General features: G+C 39.7%; 1 protein-coding gene across 5 annotated transcripts in view; it reads left to right on the top strand.

The window, feature by feature from the left end:
* Positions 1-24,342, top strand: part of VMP1 (vacuole membrane protein 1) — a 229,023-nt gene that overhangs the window by 147,905 nt on the left and 56,776 nt on the right. For all 5 annotated transcript variants that reach the window (XM_068268759.1, XM_068268760.1, XM_068268758.1 and 2 more), the window contains 2 exons: positions 15,620-15,700; positions 23,423-23,539. In XM_068268759.1, the coding sequence (XP_068124860.1) occupies positions 15,620-15,700; positions 23,423-23,539 (198 nt within the window). The remainder of the gene's footprint in view (positions 1-15,619; positions 15,701-23,422; positions 23,540-24,342) is intronic.

The raw sequence follows: 24,342 nt of genomic DNA, 5'->3' as shown, positions 1-24,342 counted from the left end.
GGTTCTAGCGGTATTCAATTCTCAAGGAAGTAGAGGATGCCTCTGCGGGCCACTTAGTTGTGGTGTTAGTGTCTGTGTTATCTTCCGCTCCTATCCATTATTCAAAGATCTTTCTATCTTGGAGTTCTTAAATGGTGTGAGATTAAATTGCAAGCTTTGTCGGATGGCTAGATATGGAGGTCCCAGATTTGTACAGACAAACATGTAGGTGCCCCGGTGTGGTGAATTGGAACTCCTTTGAGGTTTGGGACACACTAGCAACACTTTAGCAGTGCTTGCAGATCACTGGTGATCAGCAAAGCGGTACACCAGGGGATCCCTATGGGGGTGGTCCCACAAGCAGCGTTGCGATCACAAAACGATGTTTGCAGCATTTTGGGAGCAATCCTGGAGTGATTACATCAGTAGTTACAGTAGCCAAATCTAGATCGCTCCAGGAATTTTGGTGAAATCGCTGCACTTCTGTGATTCGACAAATCGTGAGCACTTTGGGATTGCCACAAATCGCCCGTAGTGGGTCGTAGGCCTAATGCATTGTGTTCTATGCTTTATATTGTATTCTGTGTTGTCACTGGATTTTCTTTCTGAAGAAAGAAAGGCTTTCCAGCTGTGCGGAGTGTAGCTCTTCCTCCTCTGTGACCTCTTCAGCTTATCACTGCTGGATGTGAAATATTGTACAGTTTGGCTACAGCTCAAAACGTCTTTCCTGTTATGGTGCCCAAATCTCTTCCTTCATCCTGCATATTTTATTACGTCTGGGCAGTTGGTCACTTGTACAGGAACAGGTGTGCAATGTTTGCAGCGCTTGCCGGCAATGCCATTATTTTTTCAGATTATTGTTGTTGAACTTCATCCATCTTCAGCTATCTAAAGAAGGTTTATTGTTGAAGTTTCCTTTGTGAGAATGATGTAGGTCTAGTAAGGAATTCTGGAATTTGTACACTAGGCGTCTTTCAGCTGTTTGACTGCATTAAAGCAGAACTGTAGTTTTATCATGCTTTTAAGTGCAGATCATGTAGATGTAAATGAGATCAGTTTAAAGCAGAGAAAATATATTAAAATGTTATTTATGCACTTAATCGTTAATTTTATACTGAGCTTGGATCTGTCTTGTATTGGCATCTCACATTCCACCAGCCAGACTCTGGAAGTACAGAGACTTCTCACTTTAGACCAGTTTTGTGTTCTAGGGACATTCATATAATTCAGATTTTAGATTATTGAAATAGTAATTCCCCTGTGAAAAAATGTAAACTGTTATACTTATGTAACCATATGTAACAGTTGACCATACTTTATATAGAAACAAGTGATCGGACTTGTTAAACTTATCTCAGCTTCATCCACCAACACAGGTCACATTGCAGATTAGATTGTTTTCTGAACCACTGTAATATGCTGTCTGCACTGATCTAAACTGCAGGCTAAATCGTTGTGGTGTGCTTAATTGCACAATCTCTGTAGTTTACCAAATCTGAGTTATAATCTCAAAAGATGTTTGTGTAGTACCAGATTTCTCAATGTACATCACAGCACCGAAGTTATATGACTGTGGGCCTGATCCAATTCACTTTTTCTCCTAGGTTAGGTGATATTCTCACGCATTATCAATAAAATGTCTTTTAAGTCACCAGCATGCAAGAAAATAGAATAATTTTGATAGTACTTTTTTTTTACCCATTTTTGGTGCATTTTCAATTGCAGAGGGCTAGAAAGTTATTTTGAAAAGAAAATGAAAAATTATCTCCTAAGTTAAAAATTAAGAGAAAAAGAAACTCTGGCCCTCAGAGCCATCAACTTTGTGGTTTCCCCAATTTGCATTATGTTTGTCCACTCTAGACCACCAGGAATGCTATATCTGAGGTAAAGCCCTAGATCACCAAGTAAGCCATATGGGGTAAGGAGGGAGGGGAAAAGCTCTAGACACCAGGGAGCTGTATAGGCAAGGGAGGGTGGTCACTAGATGGTCGGGAACTGTGTAGGGGAGGGAAGAGCATTTGACACCAGGGAACTGTATATGGGAGGGAGAAGGGCCACTAGACACCAGGGAGCTTTTATAAGGGAGGAAGGTAGCAACTAGACATTGAGGTTGCCCTGTGACTTAGTTTCAGTGTTCAATTTCGTCCCACTTTGTATTTCAGTTTGACACCCCTGGTCAGTGGGAGAAAGAGGAGGCTGTCTGATTTATAACATTTGTGTGCATCCTATCATTCCTATTGTTTTTGTGTTGCCTGTTTTTTCCTTAATGCGTAAGAGTATCCATCTTCTATGTTTTGTCAGCAATGTGCACAGTAGAAGGTAGAATTAACAACATTTTTAAATTTGCACTGTATTGTTTTGCCAAAGCCTGTGATCTGAAGGAATGGAGTGCCAAAATGAAGCACTTCTGATTAGTTGTTTGTGCAAGAGAGGCTTAAATCCATCCTGTCTCTCCTAGTGTAAACAGTAACTGTAAAATCTATTAGTAGTGCACTTCACCTTATTGTCAGAAATGCTAATCTAGAGTTGTATGCATTCAATTACTATATACTGATACATAAATTACATATCTGCTTTGCTGGTTCAGTTAGCTGTGACAGGTTACACATTTCTCAGTGATACCCTGTTCAGCTATTGTTTACATGGTGTACCGCCATTGTCCATATTATAGTCTGTGTTATATTAGAAGTTTTATTTACAGATGACCAATGATGTAAGTGGGGTTTGTGTTGAGAATTTTTTCCTGCAAAATGTTAGGTGTTTTTTTTAATGTCCTGCTGCAACAGAGCATTGAATAAAAACAACTTGGTTCGTAGAGTTCAACTTTAAGTTGCTTAAAGCGGATCCGAGATGAAAAACTATCTATAACAAGTAACTTGACTATATTTCTTATCTAAAGTTTAGATAGTTTACACAGTAAATCTAGCTGCATACAGCTTCAACAGTTTGATTTATTCCTGTGATACAATGAGAGCGGCCATGTTCTGTTTGTCATCATTGTACCGGTAATCTGCAACTGCCTCTCCACCCCTCAGCCTGTGAAAAATTCACTCCCCCATGCCTCTGAAATCTCTGGCTAGTAATCTCCTGCCCAGACTGAGCTCCCATAAGCCCTTGCTACATGGGTCTGAGTGCCTTGGTGTTTTGGAGAAGCTGTGGGCGAGGCTTGTTTAGTTTATAGGGAATTAGAGTATTAAAACAAAAAAAAAAAGTATTAGGCTTGAGGAATGCCCTATAAACTATATGTAAGGAACACAATTATGCAGTGAATAAAAGTTCATCTCGGATCCACTTTAAATAAATTGTCAAACCTTAGCAAACCTTTACAATGTTAAGTGAGGATGTTATGTCTTCAGGTTCTCTAAAGACTTGCAGATGCTGGGTGACTCCAATACACACAATGCAAAGATGACCAAACTCGTCATGAACAGTTGTGCTAGTCATTCAAAGGGGCAAGTGTTTAGAAGGAACCATACTATTTTTTCTTTTTTTTTATATTCTTTATGTATTTTTTTTTTATCCAATGCAAAATCAAACCAATCCACCATACACTACCATATATACTCGAGTATAGGCCGAGTTTTTTGGTCCAAAAAAGTGTCCTGAAAGTGGGGGTCTCGGCCTATACTAGAGTCACTTACCCCCACCCTGAACAAATCTAAAATAAAGTGTCCCCCGTCTCCACCAGAGCAAAGCGGCCGCCGCGGATTTGCATACAAAAGTGACAGCTTTGTGCTGTCTCCCGCTGTGTTCCATGTCCCCCGCCAGAGCAGTGTGGCCGCCGCACATTTACATACAGCACAAAGCTTGTGGTGTCTCCCGATGTGTGCTTTGTCCCCCGGTCCGGCAGAGTGGTGCGCGTGGCATATTTACCTGCGACGATGCACGGGGACACTTTATTTTAGATTTGTTCATGGTGCAAACACCAGGCCTGCAATTGTTGGGACTTCAGGGTGTGTTGCTGCCTCCAGCCCTTATGATGTTTGCTAATTGTAACAATCTGTTCTGTCAGTTACTCTGCACCAAAGCTGTGTGTGTTTGGAAAGTGTTCTATTGTGAGGTAATACAGGATCTTCTCAAAAAATTAGCATATTGTGATAAAGTTCATTATTTTCTATAATGTACTGATAAACATTAGACTTTCATATATTTTAGATTCAAATACACACAACTGAAGTAGTTCAAGCCTTTTATTGTTTTAATATTGATGATTTTGGCATACAGCTCATGAAAACCCAAATTTCCTATCTCAAAAAATTAGCATATTTCATCCGACCAATAAAAGAAAAGTGTTTTTAAAACAAACAAAGTCAACCTTCAAATAACTATGTTCAGTTATGCACTCAATACTTGGTCAGGAATCCTTTTGCAGAAATGACTGCTTCAATGCGGCGTGGCATGGAGGCAATCAGCCTGTGGCACTGCTCAGGTGTTATGGAGGCCCAGGATGCTTCGATAGCGGCCTTAAGCTCATCCAGAGTGTTGGGTCTTGCGTCTCTCAACCTTCTCTTCACAATATCCCACAGATTCTCTATGGGGTTCAGGTCAGGAGAGTTGGCAGGCCAATTGAGCACAGTAAGACCATATTCAGTAAACCATTTACCAGTGGTTTTGGCACTGTAAGCAGGTGCCAGGTCGTGCTGAAAAATGAAATCTTCATCTCCATAAAGCTTTTCAGCAGATGGAAGCATGAAGTGCTCCAAAATCTCCTGATAGCTAGCTGCATTAACCCTGCCCTTGATAAAACACAGTGGACCGACACCAGCAGTTGGCATGGCACCACAGACCATCACTGACTGTGGGTACTTGACACTGGACTTCAGGCATTTTGGCATTTCCCTCTCCCCAGTCTTCCTCCAGACTCTGGCACCTTGATTTCCGAATGATGTGTAAAAGTTGCTTTCATCCGAAAAAAAGTACTTTGGACCACTGAGCAACAGTCCAGTGCTGCTTCTTTGTAGCCCAGGTCAGGCGCTTCTGCCGCTGTTTCTGGTTCAAAAGTGAGTTCATGCTTCCATCTGCTGAAAAGCTTTATGGAGATGATTTCATTTTTCAGCACAACCTGGCACCTGCTCACAGTGCCAAAACCACTGGTAAATGGCTTACTGACCATGGTATTACTGTGCTCAATTGGCCTGCCTACTCTCCTGACCTGAACCCCATAGAGAATCTGTGGGATATTGTGAAGAGAAGGTTGAGAGACGCAAGACCCAACACTCTGGATGAGCTTAAGGCCGCTATCGAAGCATCCTGGGCCTCTATAACACCTGAGCAGTACCACAGGCTGATTGCCTCCATGCCACGCCGCATTGAAGCAGTCATTTCTACAAAAGGATTCCCGACCAAGTATTGAGTGCATATCTGAACATAATTATTTGAAGGTTGACATTTTTTGTTTTAAAAACACTTTTCTTGTATTGGTCGGATGAAATATGCTAATTTTTTGAGATAGGAAATTTGGGTTTTCATGAGCTGTATGCCAAAATCATCAATATTAAAACAATAAAAGGCTTGAACTACTTCACTAGTGTGCATTTGAATCGAAAATATATGAAAGTCTAATGTTTATCAGTACATTACAGAAAATAATGAACTTTATCACAATATGCTATTTTTTTGAGAAGATCCTGTAGAGGATAGGTAACTACCTGCTGATGCTGCTTTAAACCACACTGATGTGCAAAAGCATTAACCTCTTGCTGATATGGGTTAGGTTCATCTTTTGCCACCAATGCAACCCCTGACCTTATACTCGAGTCAATCTTTTTCCACAGTTTTTTTTATGTAAAAGTTGGGGGGGGGGGGGGGCGGCTTATACTCAGGTCGGCTTATATTTGATTATATACGGTACTCAATTTAAAAAAAAAAACACAGCAGAATTTTCTACTACTGTCAATAGATTAAAATATCTGTAATACTGAAAATTCCATTGATTTTTCCAATAAAATAATGAATACAATCAAACGTTTTGATAACCTTGTGTATAGCCACCTTGAAGTAACCCTGAGATAAACATAGCACAAGGATATATAACCTGTGGCTACCTCTAGCCCCCTGTAATCCATGGGCTCTATCCACATCCTCCCAGTACTCTCCATTCTTTCGCTGGCCGCCCTAGCCACATGGCTCCTTGGTCTGCGCAGTTGGTTAAGGCTTGTAACTGTGCAGGGGCAGAAAACTCCTGGCCTCAGTAGCACAACCAAGGAGGGGCGCATGCGCGGTAGACTTTACCGGGGTCGCTGGCAACAAACAAATGGATGGTACCTGACGGACAACAACTGAGCCCAAGGACTACAGGGGTCTAGAGGAAGCCCCAAGTAAATATAAATCCCTGTGTTAAGTTTATCTCCAGTACTGCACGATTTAAGGGCTTCTATTTTCTTTGTCACCCCTGTCCAGAACTGGTGGCAGGACTGACACAGCTGCTTGTAATACAGGAAGTTTAGAGGGGAGGGGTCAATAACTGTTCACTCAGACACATATCTACTGGAACAGAATTGCGGTTATTTATCTATGCTTATTTTCCTCAATGGTCAAATTCTGTAGCACATTTTCAGTTAATTGTAAAGGAGCAAATAAAAGGGGGAAACTACAGATATCATGGTCTTCTAGCTTGAATTTTTTCCATGACTTTAGTTTTTCTTTAAAGTCTACTTGGCATGAGACTGTTGCTAACTTCCTCCTTAAATTGACTAGGTTTTGATCTGTTATACTTCTTAAACCCTTACCTGAAATTAGTATGATAGAGATGAATCCTTTGCTGCTCCATTTTTTAAACTACAAACCTGATGAGATTTGCTGCTGTTTAAGTCTGTGTCATGCTCATATCCTGCAATCAGAACATTTTATTCCACTGAGCTAATTATTGTGTATGCATTGGAGGCAGCAGACAACATTTTACTGCCTGACCACAGACAGCCTTTATCCAGCAGGCATGTTTGATTCCATTGTACTGTCTTAGGGAAGGCAGTAGAAATGAAATATTGTCTATTTCATTTTTTGAATACTTTGTACACTTGTATGAAGGGAAAGTATTTTCATAAGCCATGGGAATTTCAAATTTAACCATTTGTAATCACTCCTAAATGTAGTATAAGTATGGGTTTTAAAAAAAGAGAAACAACTGAACAAATGACCAACTATTTGTATTTTCTAATTTTCTTTAGTAGCAGTTTGTGGTCTTAACCACCACTTGGTATAAGAGAGCTTTATATACTTGAACACAGTAGCCTCACATTACATGATGGGGTCATTTCCCAGAACAGTTATTTTATCAGCCAGGATTTTGCTGTAGTTCTGGTTGAATATTAAGCTTCTTTTCAGGAAACCTGACCATGATGGTTTTTTTCTCCAGGTCTGTCTCATGATCACATGTCTATAAGAGGACATGTTAAAGTTGAAAAGAAACAGGCTGATTTTTTTTTTTTTAACCACTTGATGACCCACCCTTTACCCCCCCTTAAGGACCAGCGCTGTTTTTACTGATCTGTGCTGGGTGGGCTCTGCAGCCCCCAGCACAGATCAGGTAGCAGGCAGAGAGATCAGATTGCCCCCCTTTTTTCCCCCCTATGGGGATGATGTGCTGGGGGGGTCTGATCTCTTCTGCCTGCTGGGTGATGCGGGGGGGGGGGGGCACCTCAAAGCCCCCCTCCGCGGCGAAATTCCCCCCTCCCTCTCCTACCTGCTGCCCCCCTGGCGATCGAGGCTGCACAGGACGCTATCCGTCCTGTGCAGCCAGTGACAGGACGTCCCCTGTCCCATGGAGGCGATCCCCGGCCGCTGATTGGCCGGGGATCGCCGATCTGCCTTACGGCGCTGCTGCGCAGCAGTGCCGTACAAATGTAAACAAAGAGGATTATTTCCGCTTGTGTTTACATTTAGCCTGCGAGCCGCCATCGGCGGCCCGCAGGCTATTCACGGAGCCCCCCGCCGTGAATTGACAGGAAGCAGCTTGCGCGAGCGGCTGCTTCCTGATCAATTAGCCTGCAGCTGGCGACGCAGTACTGCGTCGCTGGTCCTGCAGCTGCCACTTTGCCGACGCACGGTATAAGCGTGCGGTCGGCAAGTGGTTAAACAAAGGCCATTTTTCCATTGCAGTCTGTGACTACCAGAGCACCATGGTTATCCAGGTTGTGCCTCAAACATAGTGACTGATAGATACGGGTGATTGAAAGTTTGTGAACCCTTTAAAATGTTAAAAGTTGTATATGAACATAACCTTCTAATTTCCAAACATGTCCTCAAAGTAGATGAAGAAAACTTAGACATGTGAAACTAAGATTTATATATTTGATTACATAATTATTTGAAAAAGTGATCTAAGAACATATTTAGACAAAATGGAATACCAAGAGCCACCTATAATGCAGTATGTTAAAATAATCTATAGTATTTTAGTGCATTTAATTATACTCACAAGCACGGGTTACCACCAAGGCAACCACTGGATTGGCAAATTGGGAGATTAAACCTGACCCCACTCAGGTTAAGAAGTTGCTCTCTGTAGATAGGGGATAGGGGATAACACCCCTCCAGCAAGGGTGGCCCAAAATATAACATTAGGTATGTTTCAGACATAAATCAGCTTTATTTGACTACCCCGCGATGCAACGCGTTTCGCTGTAGTGACCAGCTTCATCGGGCAAATAGGTAAGTATATGTCCTGTGAACTCCGAGTGAAACAAAGATTTATTATATTTGGCTACGTAATTAGAAAAAAGTGAAAAAAAAATATTTGCATGGGCAAAAGTAAATGAATTGTGCTCTATGTGTGACTAAGTGGGCATGGAGAAGAAAGCCAGCCTGAAATAGTGACAGCACTGACTCGGGGACTCACGCCAGCCGGACAGGTGAGATTATTGCTGCGTCGGTCCTCAACAAATCTAATGCCACTAACAATGCGCTCCTGACCTGCCAGCGATCAAGCAAAATTTTTCATCTGCACTGATTGACTGAATTGACCAATTTTGGATGGAAAACAGTCAGTCGGTTAACATTTGCGTTAATGATTTCACAGCAGATTCGATCACAGTCGACCTAGTGTATGGGTACCTTAAAGTGGAACTCCAGTGAAAACAATGTAATAAAAAAAGTGCTTCATTTTTACAATAATTATGTATAAATGATTTAGTCAGTGTTTTCCCATTGTAAAATCTTTCCTTCCCCTGATTTACATTCTGACATTTACCATACGGAGACATTTTTAATGCTGGCAGGTGATGTCAGTGGAAGGAGTTGCTGCTAGCTTTTTTGGCAGTTGGACCCAGCTGTAGACAGCTGTTATTTCCCACAATGTAATGAGGGTCACAGGCAGGAAACTGTCAGGACCATGGTCCTTACATGACACTGTGGGAGGGGTTTCACTACAATATCAGCCATACAGAGCCGCCTGATGATCTGTTTGTGAAAAGGAAAAGATTTCTCATGGTAAAGGGGGAATCAGCTACTGATTGGGATGTAGTTCAATTCTTGGTCACGGTTTCTCTTTAAAGGGAACCTTAACTGAGAGGGATATGGATGTATCCTTTTAAACAACACCAGTTGCTTGGCCGTCCTGCTGATCTCTTTGGCTGCAGTAGTGGCTGAATCACACACCTGAAACTAGCATGCAGCTAATCCAGTCTGACTTCACTCAGAGCACCTGATCTGCATGCTTGTTGAGGGGCTGTGGCTAAAAGTATTAAAGACACAGGATCAGCAGGAGAGTCCGGCAACTTATTTTTAAAGGAAACATATAGGAAACCATATCCTTCTCACGAGATAAAGAACACGGACACAGAGAGCCCAATATAGTGTAGTATGTATGGACACAAGGGAGGAACAATGAAAGGTAAGTATAGAATACTCACAAGTCAGGATTACCTCTTAGGCAACCACTGTAACGGCAGGTAGGGAGAATGAGCCTGTCGCTACTCAGGATTAAAAAGTCGCTCTCTGTAGTTAGGAAAAAAACGTAAAACGTTCTCTGCCCTTCCACTAGGGTGAATAATCGATGCAAATGAACAGAGGCGGAGGCGCCAAAGGAATAAAACAATGATATAAAATTTTTTAAATATGGACGTGGCCGAAGTCGATATCTGGCCGCTCCAAAGGACACTCTAGAGAACAGGTGTGTATTATAACACAAATGAAATGTATTTATATATTTACACTCCACGATTTCACAACGCGTTTCGCAGGCGTGACCTCACTACTTCAGGCAATCCAGATAGGAGTATATAGCAGCATAGGTCCAGGTCTGCATTAAGCGCTTAATGCAGATCTGGACCTATGCTGCTATGTACTCCTATCTGAATTGCCTGAAGAAGTGGGGTCACGCCCGCGAAACGCGTTGTGGAATATATATATATATATATATATATATATATATATATATATATATTTAATTTGTGTTATAATACACACCTGTTCTTTGGAGTGTACTTTGGAGCGGCCAGATATCCACCTCGGCCAGATCTATGTTTGAAAACTTTTATACCATTGTTTTATTCTTTTGGCGCCGTTCATAGCCTCCTCGGTTTAGGTTCCCTTTAAAGGGAAGGTTCAGGGAGGGGAGTGAAAAAATAAAAATGTATTTCCACTTACCTGGGGCTTCCTCCAGCCCGTGGCAGGCAGGAGGTGCCCTCGGCTCCGCTCCGCAGGCTCCCGGTGGCCGACCCGACCTGGCCAGACCGCTGCCAGGTCGGGCTTTTCTGCGCTCCAAGGCCCGGCACTTCTGCGTCTCACGCAGCCACGCTGACGTCATCGGACATCCGCCGGGCTGTACTGCGCAGGCGCAGTAGTTATGCGCATGCGCAGTAGAGCCCGGCGGACGGCCGATGACATCAGCGCGGCTGCGTGGGACGCAGAAGTGCCGGGCCTTGGAGCGCAGAAGAGCCCGACCTGGCAGCCGGCCAGGTCGGGTCGGCCACCGGAGACCACCGGGAGCCTGCGGAGCGGCGCCGAGGGCACCTCCTGCCTGCCACGGGCTGGAGGAAGCCCCAGGTAAGTGGAAATTGATTTTTATTTTTTCACTCCCCTCCCTGAACCTTCCCTTTAAGGCTACTTTAAAGGTGATCCTGGTAACGTTACCAGTAAGTTTTGGAAATCTGGAGGGAACTAATGCAAACACTGGGAGAACATGCAAACTCCACGCAGATAGTGTCCTAGCTGGGAAGCTAACCTTGAACACTAGTGTTGGGAGGGTAGTGCTCTAGCCACTTAGAGAAGCACACATACTATACGCTCACATTAGGTTACACAAATCCTGGTGATGGGTAGTCTCAGCAGTAACCTATTTTGTCCTCTCAAGGAGTTGTGCAAATTCGATGTGAGAGTTGAATGTATGTGCCAGAGCAGCTCCTAAGCTATATATGTACTTACTCATGTGGACCAGAGGCTTCCCATGTCCTGCTTAGCCCCACCACTGCTGGCTGGGACCCTCTTTTAGAGAGCCGAGCATCCATTTCCATACAAAGTTAGCATTATTCTGTATCAACTGAATTGTTAGAATTTCATTAACCATCCCTAGATGTCACTGTATGTAGCATCCTCAATCCCTGTGTGAAACGGCACAACCGGGCTGTAAAATGATCACCATTTCTTTCTTTTTTTAATGTGGCTTTATAGGAAAGGGAATTCAGTTGGTCTGGCTATGAAATCACTATTATCCAGCATTCAGAAGATGCTATAGATTGATTGTTTTTAAGATGTAGTGCTCGCTGCAATCCTATAGTAGGGTTTGCAACAGGTTATCACTCTCTCTATATTTCTTAAGCAACTGGAATTGTCAGTATTGACATCCAGACTTTAATAGGACAGTTCTGACACAGAATGACATGTGTCACATTGCTACTCTGCTAATGTGTAATGTCATCTCTTTTGGAAAGCATCTCCAAACCACTAAGCCCCACCCATTTTTCCTTGTGGGCAGCAGGCGTTACACTAGTAGTCTCCCCCCCACCCCCCAATTAAAAGAAAAATAAAAAAATTCCAGAGCAAATGTAGGATCTGCAATTCCTTTTGTTAGAAGATAGGAATGCCAATTTATTTTTAGTTCCATTTTAACAGGTATACAGTAACAACGAAGGTACATAGCACCAACAGGCAAGTTTTGGCTCTTTAAGCCGATAATTAAGAGATTCTTTCCACATGCCCTGGATTTTAAAAGTTGCCGTCAACCAGTGTGTCCATGTTGCAGTAGAATTTTTGCTCAGAAAAAATATTATATATGACATCTTTAAAGGGAAGGTCCAAGCAAAATAAAAAAAGGAGTTTCACTTACCTGGTGCTTCTACCAGCCCCATGCAGCCATCCTGTGCCCTCGTAGTCACTCACTGCTGCTCCAATCCCCTGTTGGCAGCTTGCTGACCTCGGAGGTCGAGGGGCCGCATTGCGTACATTTTTACGCATTCCCGCTCATGCAGGAACATTAACACATAAATTTTTACGCGTTAGTGGATCAATGCGTAAAAATTTACGCATTGATCCACTAACGCGTAAAATGTTTGTGTTACTGTTCCTACACTGACTGGAATGCGTAAAAATGTACGCAATGCGGCCCGACGACCTCCGAGGTCGGCAAGCTGCCAGCGGGGGATTGGAGCAGCAGTGAGTGACTACGAGGGCACAGGATGGCTGCATGGGGCTGGTAGAAGCACCAGGTAAGTGAAACTCATTTTTTTATTTTGCTTGGACCTTCCCTTTAAGAAAATGTTTAAAGGACTGATGTGACCAAGTTCTGAAGACTATATGGGAGAGTATGGACAAAAGTGAAGCTGAGATGGTATCGTAGATAATTTGTCCTGTAAGCAGGCATATCCATCTGCATTTCTTCAATACCCGCCAAAGATGGGCAGCAGTCTGTATATTTCTGTTCTTGTGCAAACCATGATTCAAAGATTTGAAATACTTAAGACTGCTATTAGCGTTTTCAGCTGATGGTTTAATTCCCTTTAAATTTTTACATACACAAATTATCCAGATTGCTACTTTGAGAGTCAAGCATTTAATGCTATTCCACTGAACTAGTGTGTGAAAAACTGTGCTAATTTAAAAAAAAAAAAAAAAAGTATTTCATTTTTTTTTTCAGAAATCTAAAAATGTACAATTTTTTTTATCTCCATTTTATTTGGCTGTATGGCGTTTACAATTTGTCAAAATGTGACAGGCAATAACCGCTTGTTCGACATGATCCACTCTCCTATTTACCAATAGTCAGCATTATGAGAACTATAGTATTAGAGCTGAGTTAATGTTAGTCTTTATGACCGTGTGCCTTAAAAATATTTTGATATATGTATACATATAATAATATAATACTCACGCATTCACTTTATAAACAAAAACGTGATATATATATATATCTATATCTATATATAGATATATATAGATATATATATATATATATATCTCATCTATATATATATATATATATATATATATATATATATATATATATAAATATAAATATCCTATCTATATATATATAATATACATACATAAAATCATCTATCTTTATCTATCTATCTATCTATCTTATCTATATATATATATATATATATATATATATATATATATATATATATGTGTGTGTGAGTATATATATATGTATATTGCATCCACGTAATTGTGCATCTAAAAAAAAGAACATTATAGTTAATTTTATAAATTAGTTATTTTCACCAAAGTCAAGTAGCTTTCATTCTTAAACTTATAACCCTACAAGTCAGTTAGTTTGCAACTGAAACTGGGGTTTTCCAGGGTGCATTATTTCAGTTCACATCCGTCTGAACAGTAAATGAAGCAACTAAACAAGTCCAGTAAAGGTTAATTACACCCATTTGTTTGGTTTAAATAACTTTAATAGTTTATTTTTGTTGTTTTTCAACTGCATGGTGTGTGGAATACATACATATTTATATTTCATTTATTATATAGTTAATGCAACATACACATTTCTTAAGCAAACCATAATTATTTGTAACATTCTAGATAAAGTAGCTGGGCAGTTTTTTTCCTTGACATTTTCTAACAAATCTCGAAAATTAAATATGCAGCTTGTACACATGTTTAATCAGAAATAATCTCAGGTTCCTCAACATTTGATATTTATTGCTACTGAATTTTCAGTTATTTAGTTATAAGAATCATAATTTCTTAAATAGTTGTAACCATGTCTTGATACTGCATAAAGGAAATCAATATTTAAAGCTCCCTTTTGGAGCCATGGTATTTCGTTTGTAATGCACTTTCCGTGTCCCGAAAAACCGTGGGACTAAATGTATGTATCAGTGTAGCAGTTTGATGGTTTTGTTTCCACTAATGAAGACCTAATTCTCCTTCTTCTTTCCCACATGCAAGATAAATAGCCAGCATGTAAATTAAATGATGAAAATCTATACACGTAAAGGTTTTGTCTTTCACAAAATGTACTGTGTCCCTGTATATTTATATTTGTGTATGTATTCAAAAATATATATGTATCTAAATATTTTGTATTATTATTAGTTTTACTATAATATAGAATGTTGATAATGTAATTGAAGTTAAATTATTGTTCAGCTTGTAAGTCAAGTAAAGTTTGTGTTTTTAGTATGCTTAAAAAATATATATTTTCAACCTTAAAATTAAGATTATTAAGACATGACATGTGTAAATGCAAAGATTTGTGCAGTGGAAATATCACCAGAAATATGGTTACATATTTTAATTGCTAAACTTTAAGTGCAAAAAAACAGAAAACAGTTTGATATAAATTGATGATATTGGGGTATTTTCCTTTTTTTAAAGATTTCTCCACAATGTTCTGATTCCTGAATACATGAGAAAATGTCACAATAACAAGACATTTTCTTAGTACATTAATTATAGCAGTGGTAGGTTTGAGAGTACAGCAAACACGATAAAGTAACACCAAACTAAATTAAACAATGCATATTAACCAACATATAGGAAGCTTAATAATTACTGATTGGTGAAAAGCTAAAAAGTTGATTAAAGAAAAATGGATCAGAAGTGTATTTGTTGCCCATACCCATCTGCTGGATTTTTAGGAATATATATGGTGTGAGCAGCGACACCACATTTGCTCCTTTTTCCTACACCAGAATCTGAGAGGAGAAATCCTGGTCCCTGGTTCCAAGCTCTGAACAATTTGAATATGAGGTGGATTGCTGTAACATTTTAGCATGCTTGTAACCCATGATGACTGTATCACTGGGGAATCTGAACTGTGTGTTGCTAACTGGCTGCCTCTTCTAGAAACTGAATCATATATTTTGTGTCTATAAAGGTAGCCATACACTGTATATATACATATATTTTTGCCCAATTAGACACTTGACTAGACAAAAACACCTAATCAGTCATAAATTGGAAGTAGATTTAAGTAATTACAATTGATAATATCAAAATGCTGAACCGCAATCTTGATTTTTGGTAAGTCAGTCGTAATGTCAATCATAGTATCGATCATAATTACGAGCGTACTTGTGGTCGAAAGCAAAATTGTGTAGTGTATGGCCGGCTGAAGACTCCATTACAGACAACTGTAAACAAGTGCATACTTATCGCTCCAATATTCTATAAAATGTGCTCACCTTGCCTCAGTAAATATGCACTTTTCTTCATGTGTTTAATAGTGTAATATTTTACTTTCTAGGATTTTGCATCAAGAGCGAAGCTTGCTGTTCAAAACCTGGTGCAGAAAGTTGGATTCTTGGGAATTTTGGCCTGTGCTTCGGTGAGTCTTTTTTAAAGATGCATAATGCTTTTAGCAATTATTCTCTTTTCAGCCAGTGTAAGTCTGGTTGGTAGTTCAGTGTATAATAATCTTGGTTCACGAGGAATAGTTTATAGTAGGTATAATTTACTTAAATTTAAGTAAATTAACATTTAATAATGTTTAAGTGTCCTTAAATGGGCCCCTAATAAAAAATGCAGTGTAATTGCATTGTTGGTCTTAACCCAATGTTATAATACTACCATTTTTATCATCATGTGTAAAGTTCTGGCATCTTTCGCAGTGCTTTACAGAGTACATTGTTACATCACTAACCATCCCTCAGGGGTTGCTCACATTCTGAGCTCCACCATAGTCGTTATCTACTGTCCCTACCATAGCCAATTTATGTACATGTTTGTTTTTTTTGGGGGGGGGGGGCACATATTAATTTATCTCTATTTTAGGGGGGGGGATGTGAGAAGGAACCAGATTTACTAGATTAAGCTTTAACATAAGCAAAGCATGCAAACTTCTTGCAGGCAAAATTCTGGCCACCATTCAAACCTGGAAACCTAGTTGGTGCCTATATGGATACTGACCGAGCTGCAGTATATTCAGATCTTATTAAATTAAGCAGATTTTAAAATATTTCTTACTTTCTCCCTTGCAAATTGCCTGCACTGCGTCTCATCCTAGAAATCTTATTAGTGCTTCAGCATTTCACTGAATACAGAATATGGGGAAGTGAGAAGTAATTTCTTTGTAAAGGTTGCCAGTCACATAGCAGTATTTTGAGTGTTTTATGACACTAAACTTAATGTGGATGTCATGATTATATGGGTGGACACAGCAGACAGTGCATAGAATTCACTGTGATGATCTATATTGTAGGTGCACATGCACATAGTGTAAACCTAACTCTGTTTTTCAGTAGCCTTCTACTACTTCTAACAGAGAATCTGTACTGTACTACTACTTCAAAGAGAATCTGTACTGTCCGATTGGTATGTTTTTTTTTATTGTACAAATCTAGTCACTTTTATCTCCTGAATCCCTCTTTGCCGCTCCCCACCACAATCCTGGCTCTTAATCGCCAGTTTTAGGCAGTGTTTACAAACAAAAATCATGGCTGCTAACCAGGAAGTGATGGTTGTGGGTGTGTGTGTATGTATGTATGTATGTATATATATATGTGTGTATATATGTATATATGTATATATGTATATATACATATGTATATATATATATATATATATATATATATATATTCATGTTACAGTATACTACACGTTTTTATTACATAGTGACTTATCTGCACTCCAGTCTGGGATTCCCACAGTTTCTCAGCATGTGACAGGCAGCCCCCCATCCCCCCTCAGCCTCACAAATAAACAAAGCACACAGAGCATGCAGGGAGCGTGCTTAACTTGTATTCATTACAACAGAGGCAGCCCATTCCTCCCTGGGTCGACAAAGCTTGACAAGCAAAAGAAGATTAGATATATTACAGAGACAGTGCAACTAGAAAAGGCTGCTGTAATCCAGACCACATTAGAACAGTTATAGGATAGAAGAAATAAGGCCGAAAATTTTGTTACAGAGTCTCTTCAAAGCGGCTCTTTACTGAGACATCACAAAAGCTGCCATTGCTAACCTGGTTTAAAAAATACTTTTTGCCTGAATTTCATGCTGATCCCCTGGCTTCAGCTTTTTTTGATATGCCTGCAACAGGCATTAAACTAATGTAGCCTTTAAGTCAGCTTTTGAAGTTAGTATTTAGTATGCAAAGTAAGTATGCAGTTCAGGTGTTGTAAGTACAGAACCAGGGAAGCATAATATTTTTAGATGAAGGTCATCAATGGCAGCTTTCATAATCACTTATTATAGGTTCGATTTAAATACATTTCACACTGCACTAAATGGTGTTGCTAGCATCTGGATGAAGCACCATTCCCGTCCTGAGATGTGCAAGCAGGTTGAAGTTACATCATCATCTCCAGCATTGCAATAACCAGGAAAAGCTGCACCAATTCTTGAAAATATACATTTTCATTAAATCAAAATATTACCAAATAATATATAATTTAAAAACCTGTTCCATCAATCCCAAAGATTCATTTCATTCAGGGAATTATAATACTCTGCTGAGTTAGTAAATACAGATTTCCAAATGATCCCCCCCCCCCCCCCCCCCCAATATGATAGTGAAGTGTGGGCACATTACAGTATCAAATCTTTTAGAGCCTGCCAGGAACAGAGCCATTAGTTGATATTTGTTTTCATCTCCTCTTGTTATTCCCACACCTTTTAATGTTCACTGGCATTCACTTTTTCACCAGTGCTTTTTGATGTTGCTCCTTCAGCAGTTGTATTTTTGTTTATATTTACACTGTTTGCATGCACTTTGCTTTTTGTTATTATTATAATCAGTTCATGCAATCCATTACATAGTGTTGCCACTTTATTTATAAATTAAGGCTTTCTATTTCAGTATTATTGTTCTTGCGTGAGATGATTTATTGTGACTAATGGTGCCCATACATGGTACAATTTTTTTCATCCAATCTTACCATTTCTATGTAGTATAAGGGTAAATTAAGTTAATATACTGAAAGGATAATTTAGACAGTTTCCTTATATTACATAGAAATGGTAAGATTGGATGAAAAAACATTGTACCATGTATGGGACACCATTATGGAGTTGATCCACATGGTAGAAATGTCATCTTTGTTTTTAAATTAAGCATATACAATGTATCTGGAAAGTATTCACATCACGTCACTTTTTCCACATTTTGTAATGTAACATCATTCTTCCATAATGGATTCAATTAATTTGTTCTTCAGAATTCTACACACAACACCCAATAATGACAATGTGAATAAAAGCTTAATTTGAGATTTTTGCTAATATGTTAAAAATAAAAAAAATGAGAAAGCACATGTATATAAGTATTTACAGCCTTTGCCATGAAGCTCAAAATTAAGCTCAGGTGCATCCTATTCCCCCCCCCCCCCCCCCCCCAATCATCTTTGAGATGGTTCAGCAGCTTAATTGCAGTCCACATGTGGTAAATTCAGTTGACTGGACATGATTTGAAAAGGCACACATCTGTCCATATAAGGTCCCACATTTGACCAAACATGAAGCCAAAGGAATTATCTGTAGACCTCCGAGACAGGATTGTCTCATGGCACAAATCTGGAGAAGGTGACAGAAAAAATTCTGCTGCTGTGAAGGACCCACTGAACACAGTTGCCTCCAACTGTAAGTGGGAGAAATTCAAAATCACCAGGGCCCATATGCAATACATTTTTTCTCCTTAGTTTTCCCCTAGGTGATATTTTCAAAATTGTCAATAAAATGCCTTTTAAAGTGAACCCAAGGTGGGGATGTAAATTAAAAACGAAAACAAACAAAAAAAAACAATGCTACCTGATCTGGGAGGCTGGGCGGATCAGGTAGCTACAATCCCCACTGCTCTCCACCACTCCTGTGGTCTTCTAGGGCTCACTTTCAATTCTGTGACCTCTGGGGAGGTCACAGAATTGAGCAGCATGTAGGGAGGCTGGGGAGCGGCCTTGTAGAGGCAGAGCTGCTGGCCAAGGCCTGCAGAACGCCCCCAGTGGGAGTTAAAGCAGGGAATACCTCTCCTCCCTTCCCCTCGAGATTGGGGACAATCGCAACTCGCCAATTTTGGGGGTTGAAAGCTCAGTAGACAGAAACCACTCCTTAGTAAAAGGCACATGGCAGCCCACTTAGAGTTTGCCAAAAGGCACCTAAAGGAGTCTCAACCTCAGGCCACGAAAAACTAAAATCTTCGGTCTGATGAGACAAAAATTAAATGCTTTGGTGTGAATGCCAGGGATCACGTTTGAAGAAAACCAGGCACCGCTCATCACCAGGCCAATACCATCCCTACAGTGAAGCATGGTGGTGGCAGCATCATGCTGTGGGGATGTTTTTCTGTGGCAGGAATTGGGAAACTAGTCAGGATAAAGGAAAAGAGGACTACAGCAATGTACAGAGACATCCTGGATGAAAACCTGTTCCAGAGCGCTCTTGAACTGAAAGCGGGGCGGCAGTTGATCTTTCAGCAGGTCAACAACCCTAAGCATACAGCCAGGTTGTCAAAGGAGTGGCTTCAGGACAACTCTGTGAATGCCCTTGAGTGGCACAGCCAGAGCCCAGACTTGAATCCGATTGAACATGTCTGGAGAGGTCTTAAAATGGCTGTGCATCGGCGCTTCCCATCCAACCTGATGGAGCTTGAGAGGTGCTGCAAAGAGGAATGGACAAAACTGGACAAGGGTGTGCCAAGCTTATGGCACCATATTCAAGAAGTCTTGTGGCTGTAATTGTTGCCAAAGGTGCATCGACAAAGTATAGAGCAAAGGCTGTAAATACTTATGTACATGTCATTTCTCAGGTTTTGATGTTGAATACATTTTCCAAAACCTCGTGTAAACTTTTATTTACCTTGTCATTATGGGGTGTTGTGTGTAGAATTCTGAGGGGAAAAATGAATTGAATCTATTCTGGAATAAGGTTGTAACATAACAAATTGTGGAAAAGGTGATGTGCTATGAATACTTTCCGGATGCACTGTATATTGTACATCAATTTTTCAGATGTAGTTTGTTGTAATTTTAACTGTAGATCAAACTACTTGGTATATACACAAGGTAAGCTGCATCATAGAATCATCATTTGCCTAATGCTGGCCATGCACTTGTAGATCTTTACTAGGTCAGGTAAAAGATTGATGTCTTCATGATCATTTACCTTGTTATGTGGTTTTCATTCTTGATTACAGCAGACTGCTACACCACTGCTAGCTTTATACTGTTTGATGCAATACAAAGCTGTATAGCCATTGATCCTGTTCCAACAAGTGATTGGTTGATAAAAGAACAGGGATTCCCAGTCAATTCTCAGTAGATATATTAGTTAAGTTAAAATCAATTGAGAGTTTTCTACTTTTTAATTTTTTGTTAGATTTAATGTTTTTAATTAGTCTTTCTAATATGTTGAAAAACGTCATCTCATCATGTATAGCCATTCTAATTGGAACCTAATTTTCCTTATTCTTATGAACTTGGGAGGGTATTGACTTTAAAGAGGAACTCCAGTGAAAATAATGTAGTAAAAAAGGTGCTTCATTTTTTACCATAATTATGGATAAATGATTTAGTCAGTGTTTGCTCATTGTAAAATCTTTCCTCTCCCCGAATTACATTCTGACATGTATTACATGGTGACATTGTTACTGTGGGCAGGTTATGTAGCTGCTCCTAGCTGTTTTGGCTGTTAGAGACAGCTGTAAACAGCTAATTCCTGTCTGTGAACATTGTTACATTGTGGCAGTTTGCCCAGAGTACCACGGTACTCAGAGCTTCTTGTGGGATGGGTTTCAGCACAAAATCAGCCATACAGCGCCCCCTGATGGTCTGTTTGTGAAAATCATTATATTTCTCATGTAAAAGGGGGTATCAGCTACTGATTGGGATAAAGTTCAATTCGAGGTTGGAGTTTCTCTTTAAGCTATGTACACATGTTGTGTTAAACTCGGCCTAGGCAGCAAGTAAAGAGGCACTGTATTGACATTTAATAGAATGCAGTAAATCATTCAGGATACCCACTTTTATGGTAATTTCCCAGTTTCAGCATCAGAAACATTTATATCTGTATATTGAATGTAGCCCTTCCCTCCCAGTATTGTTGGACCTCTTTCTCTACTTGTGCCTTTTCATACGAGTAGTTGTAGACTTTGGTTCAGAAAAATCCTGACTCATAACACTATGAAGCTGCTCTTCACTGCCTTGTCCTTGTCACTCCATCATCTTTTACTTTTTTGTTTTACATTAGACGTTTTTCCTATAAAGCTGCCCAGGTTAGAAAAGAACTGTGAATGGAATTTAATTAAGCAAGTATAATTTTTCTCAGTATGCTGTAATGGGGTGCAATTCAGTCTGGAAACTGGAATTGCACTTTGAGAATTAGATTTTAGTATTACTAATGTTCTGATATCTATAGTATCGCAGTAAAGGTAAGCTCTCCAGTCTGTGTGTAAAGATACCTGTTTTACATACCTAATTATCTCTAGTATGACATATACAGGACCTTTACTGGAATCAGCAGCAGTCCTTAAAATAAAGAGGTCATAACCTAGGATGTAGGCTAATTATCCAGTTCAGTTTAAGGTCTGCATATTTTTAAGGAATGCATTCTTTCCTTTATCAGTAACACGTTTCTGCCACATGAACGTTCCTTTCTATGGTCGGTAATTGTTTGCATTTCTTGTATGTCTGTCCTAGGTTGATTTTCATTGACTGCACATGTTTTATAGTCTTCACTGTACTTCCACACAAGCGGTATAGTCTGTTGCCTCCACACTTCAATAATCTGCTGTTCAGAACATCCCTTTATAATCAAATACAGCTTTGCACATTCCTAACTTCTTTTGTCTATTATGAAAAACTCTAAGGGTAGCCATGCATTAGGGTAGCAATTTTTCTTGCTTTCATCAGATGTGCAGGAAATCCGTTACTCCCTAACAATGCTTGAGCACTTTTTGATTTTAGGCAGTCTGTTGATGGAAACAGTGAAGTTGTAAAATCTCCTAGCAGGTGGTGGAATGATTGGGGAGAGAGGAATAAATGGCCACATAGTGTTTAATAATTTTCAATTAGTTTTCCACCTAAATGTAATCAATAGCAAGTGCGGCAGAGAGTCAAACAGTACCACCTGATCATTTTCTGACTGAAGAAAGATCAATTTGACTGGCATCAACCCATGTATGACTAACTTGAAGGGAACCCGAGGTGAGAGAGATATGGAGGCTGACATGTTTATTTCATTGTTACATAATGCACATTGCCTGGCTGTCCTGCAGATTCTCTGTCTCCATTACTTGTAGCCATAGACCCTGAATAAGCGTGCAGATCAGATGTCTATGAAAAATCTGACAAGATTAGCTGCATGCTTGTTTCAGGTGTATGATTTAAACCCTGCTGATCAGAAAGATCAGCAGGACTGCCAGGTCTCATGCCATGGGTTCTTTTTAAAGGGAGCCCGAAGTGAGGAGGGATATGGTGGCTGACATGTTTTCCATCCTTTTAAATAATGCATGTTTGCTTTCTATATCGCTGATCTTCTGCGTCTAATACTTTAAGCCATATGCCCTGAACAAGCATGCAGATCAGATGTTTTTGACAAATCTGATAAGATTAGCTGCATGCTTGTTTCAGGTGTGTGATTTAGATCCTACTGACCAGAAAGATAAGCAGGGCTGCCAGGCAACTGGTATTGTTTAAAGGGAAATAAATATGGCATCCTCCATAGGTCTCACATCTCTGGTTCCTTTTAAGACTTGACTCACCCTGGGTCTGCTGCTGGACTGTTTCCTGGATTATAAGTGTATTGCATGCTAGATTTTCCTGCAATTGGGTTTCAGTCCCATTCAGTACAATTGAATGGGAGTTTCCAAGCGCAGCAGAACTTGCATAACAACCGTGCATGTTTCCTGCACACTCTGTGAGTACCAATGAGAACAAGGTCTTCCATTTTCACAATGAGTCCCTGCAGTCTGCACACTTTAATGGATTGACATTTTATATACAGTAGGTTACAGTAATCCCCTAATACATTGTATACTGGCAAAACACATGGCTCTGTAAAGCCGTATAATAAAGTTTGATGTATTTACTTTCTGCTTTTAAATTCTTATCTTCTCAGATTCCAAATCCCCTTTTTGACCTGGCAGGAATAACATGTGGACATTTCCTGGTTCCCTTCTGGACTTTCTTTGGAGCTACTCTGATTGGCAAAGCAATAATTAAAATGCACATTCAGGCAAGTCCATGCATTGTATTTACTTAAATGTCTCATTTATTCTCCCTTGCTCTTGTGATCTTAATTTGGGAGGCATTGCATTAATGTGTGTATCCTGCACGATCATTTAGGTCAGTTATGTATGGATCTTATTTAGGAAAATAATGCACACAGCATAAGCTATTAAAAAAATGCTGTGCTTCTTCCCCCAGCAGAAGTAAAGGAATAGAAGCACATGAATTGCTTCACAGCTCGTAGTGAGGAAATACTTGTACAGTTATTCTTAAAATAGTTTTGCCGCTCACAGTTCTCAGGAAATTAGTGGTTAGCCATGATATTTACCTATGGTTTGCACTATAAGAAAGCACCTTTTAACAATGAATGTGTGTTATAGAAAACCATTCAGGACATTGTGTACTCCTAGCTTTAACTGAAAGTCATTGTTTTCACTGTGCCATCTTTACTAATTACCCAGTGAAAAATATTATTCAAATAGGCCATTAAATAATGTTCAACACTGAGTAATATGTTTACACTTAATAAGTTAAGGACAATGACAACGATGATGAGAAACTCGTAACATGCTTTTATACCAGCTCATTAGGATTTTTCCCCTGGTCATTTAAAATGAAAATGCCATTCAAAGACAGTAATTTACTTTTGGGTGAATGATTAGGTCTCTTGTATATGAAGTGACTCATTCTGGAACTTCTCTGAAATGATCCATCGGTGTAAACTGCCTCTAAGTTGTTGGTTTTTTTTATCTGATTGAAGCTGACACCAATACTTACTGTAGAATTGCTTTCAGCTTGACATTTAGCTTT

The sequence above is a fragment of the Hyperolius riggenbachi genome, chromosome 2 (genome assembly GCF_040937935.1).
Source record: "Hyperolius riggenbachi isolate aHypRig1 chromosome 2, aHypRig1.pri, whole genome shotgun sequence".
NCBI classification, from domain to species: Eukaryota; Metazoa; Chordata; class Amphibia; order Anura; family Hyperoliidae; genus Hyperolius; species Hyperolius riggenbachi.
The sequence above is the reverse complement of the archived record's forward strand: the minus strand, read 5'-3'. Positions and strand labels throughout refer to the sequence as shown.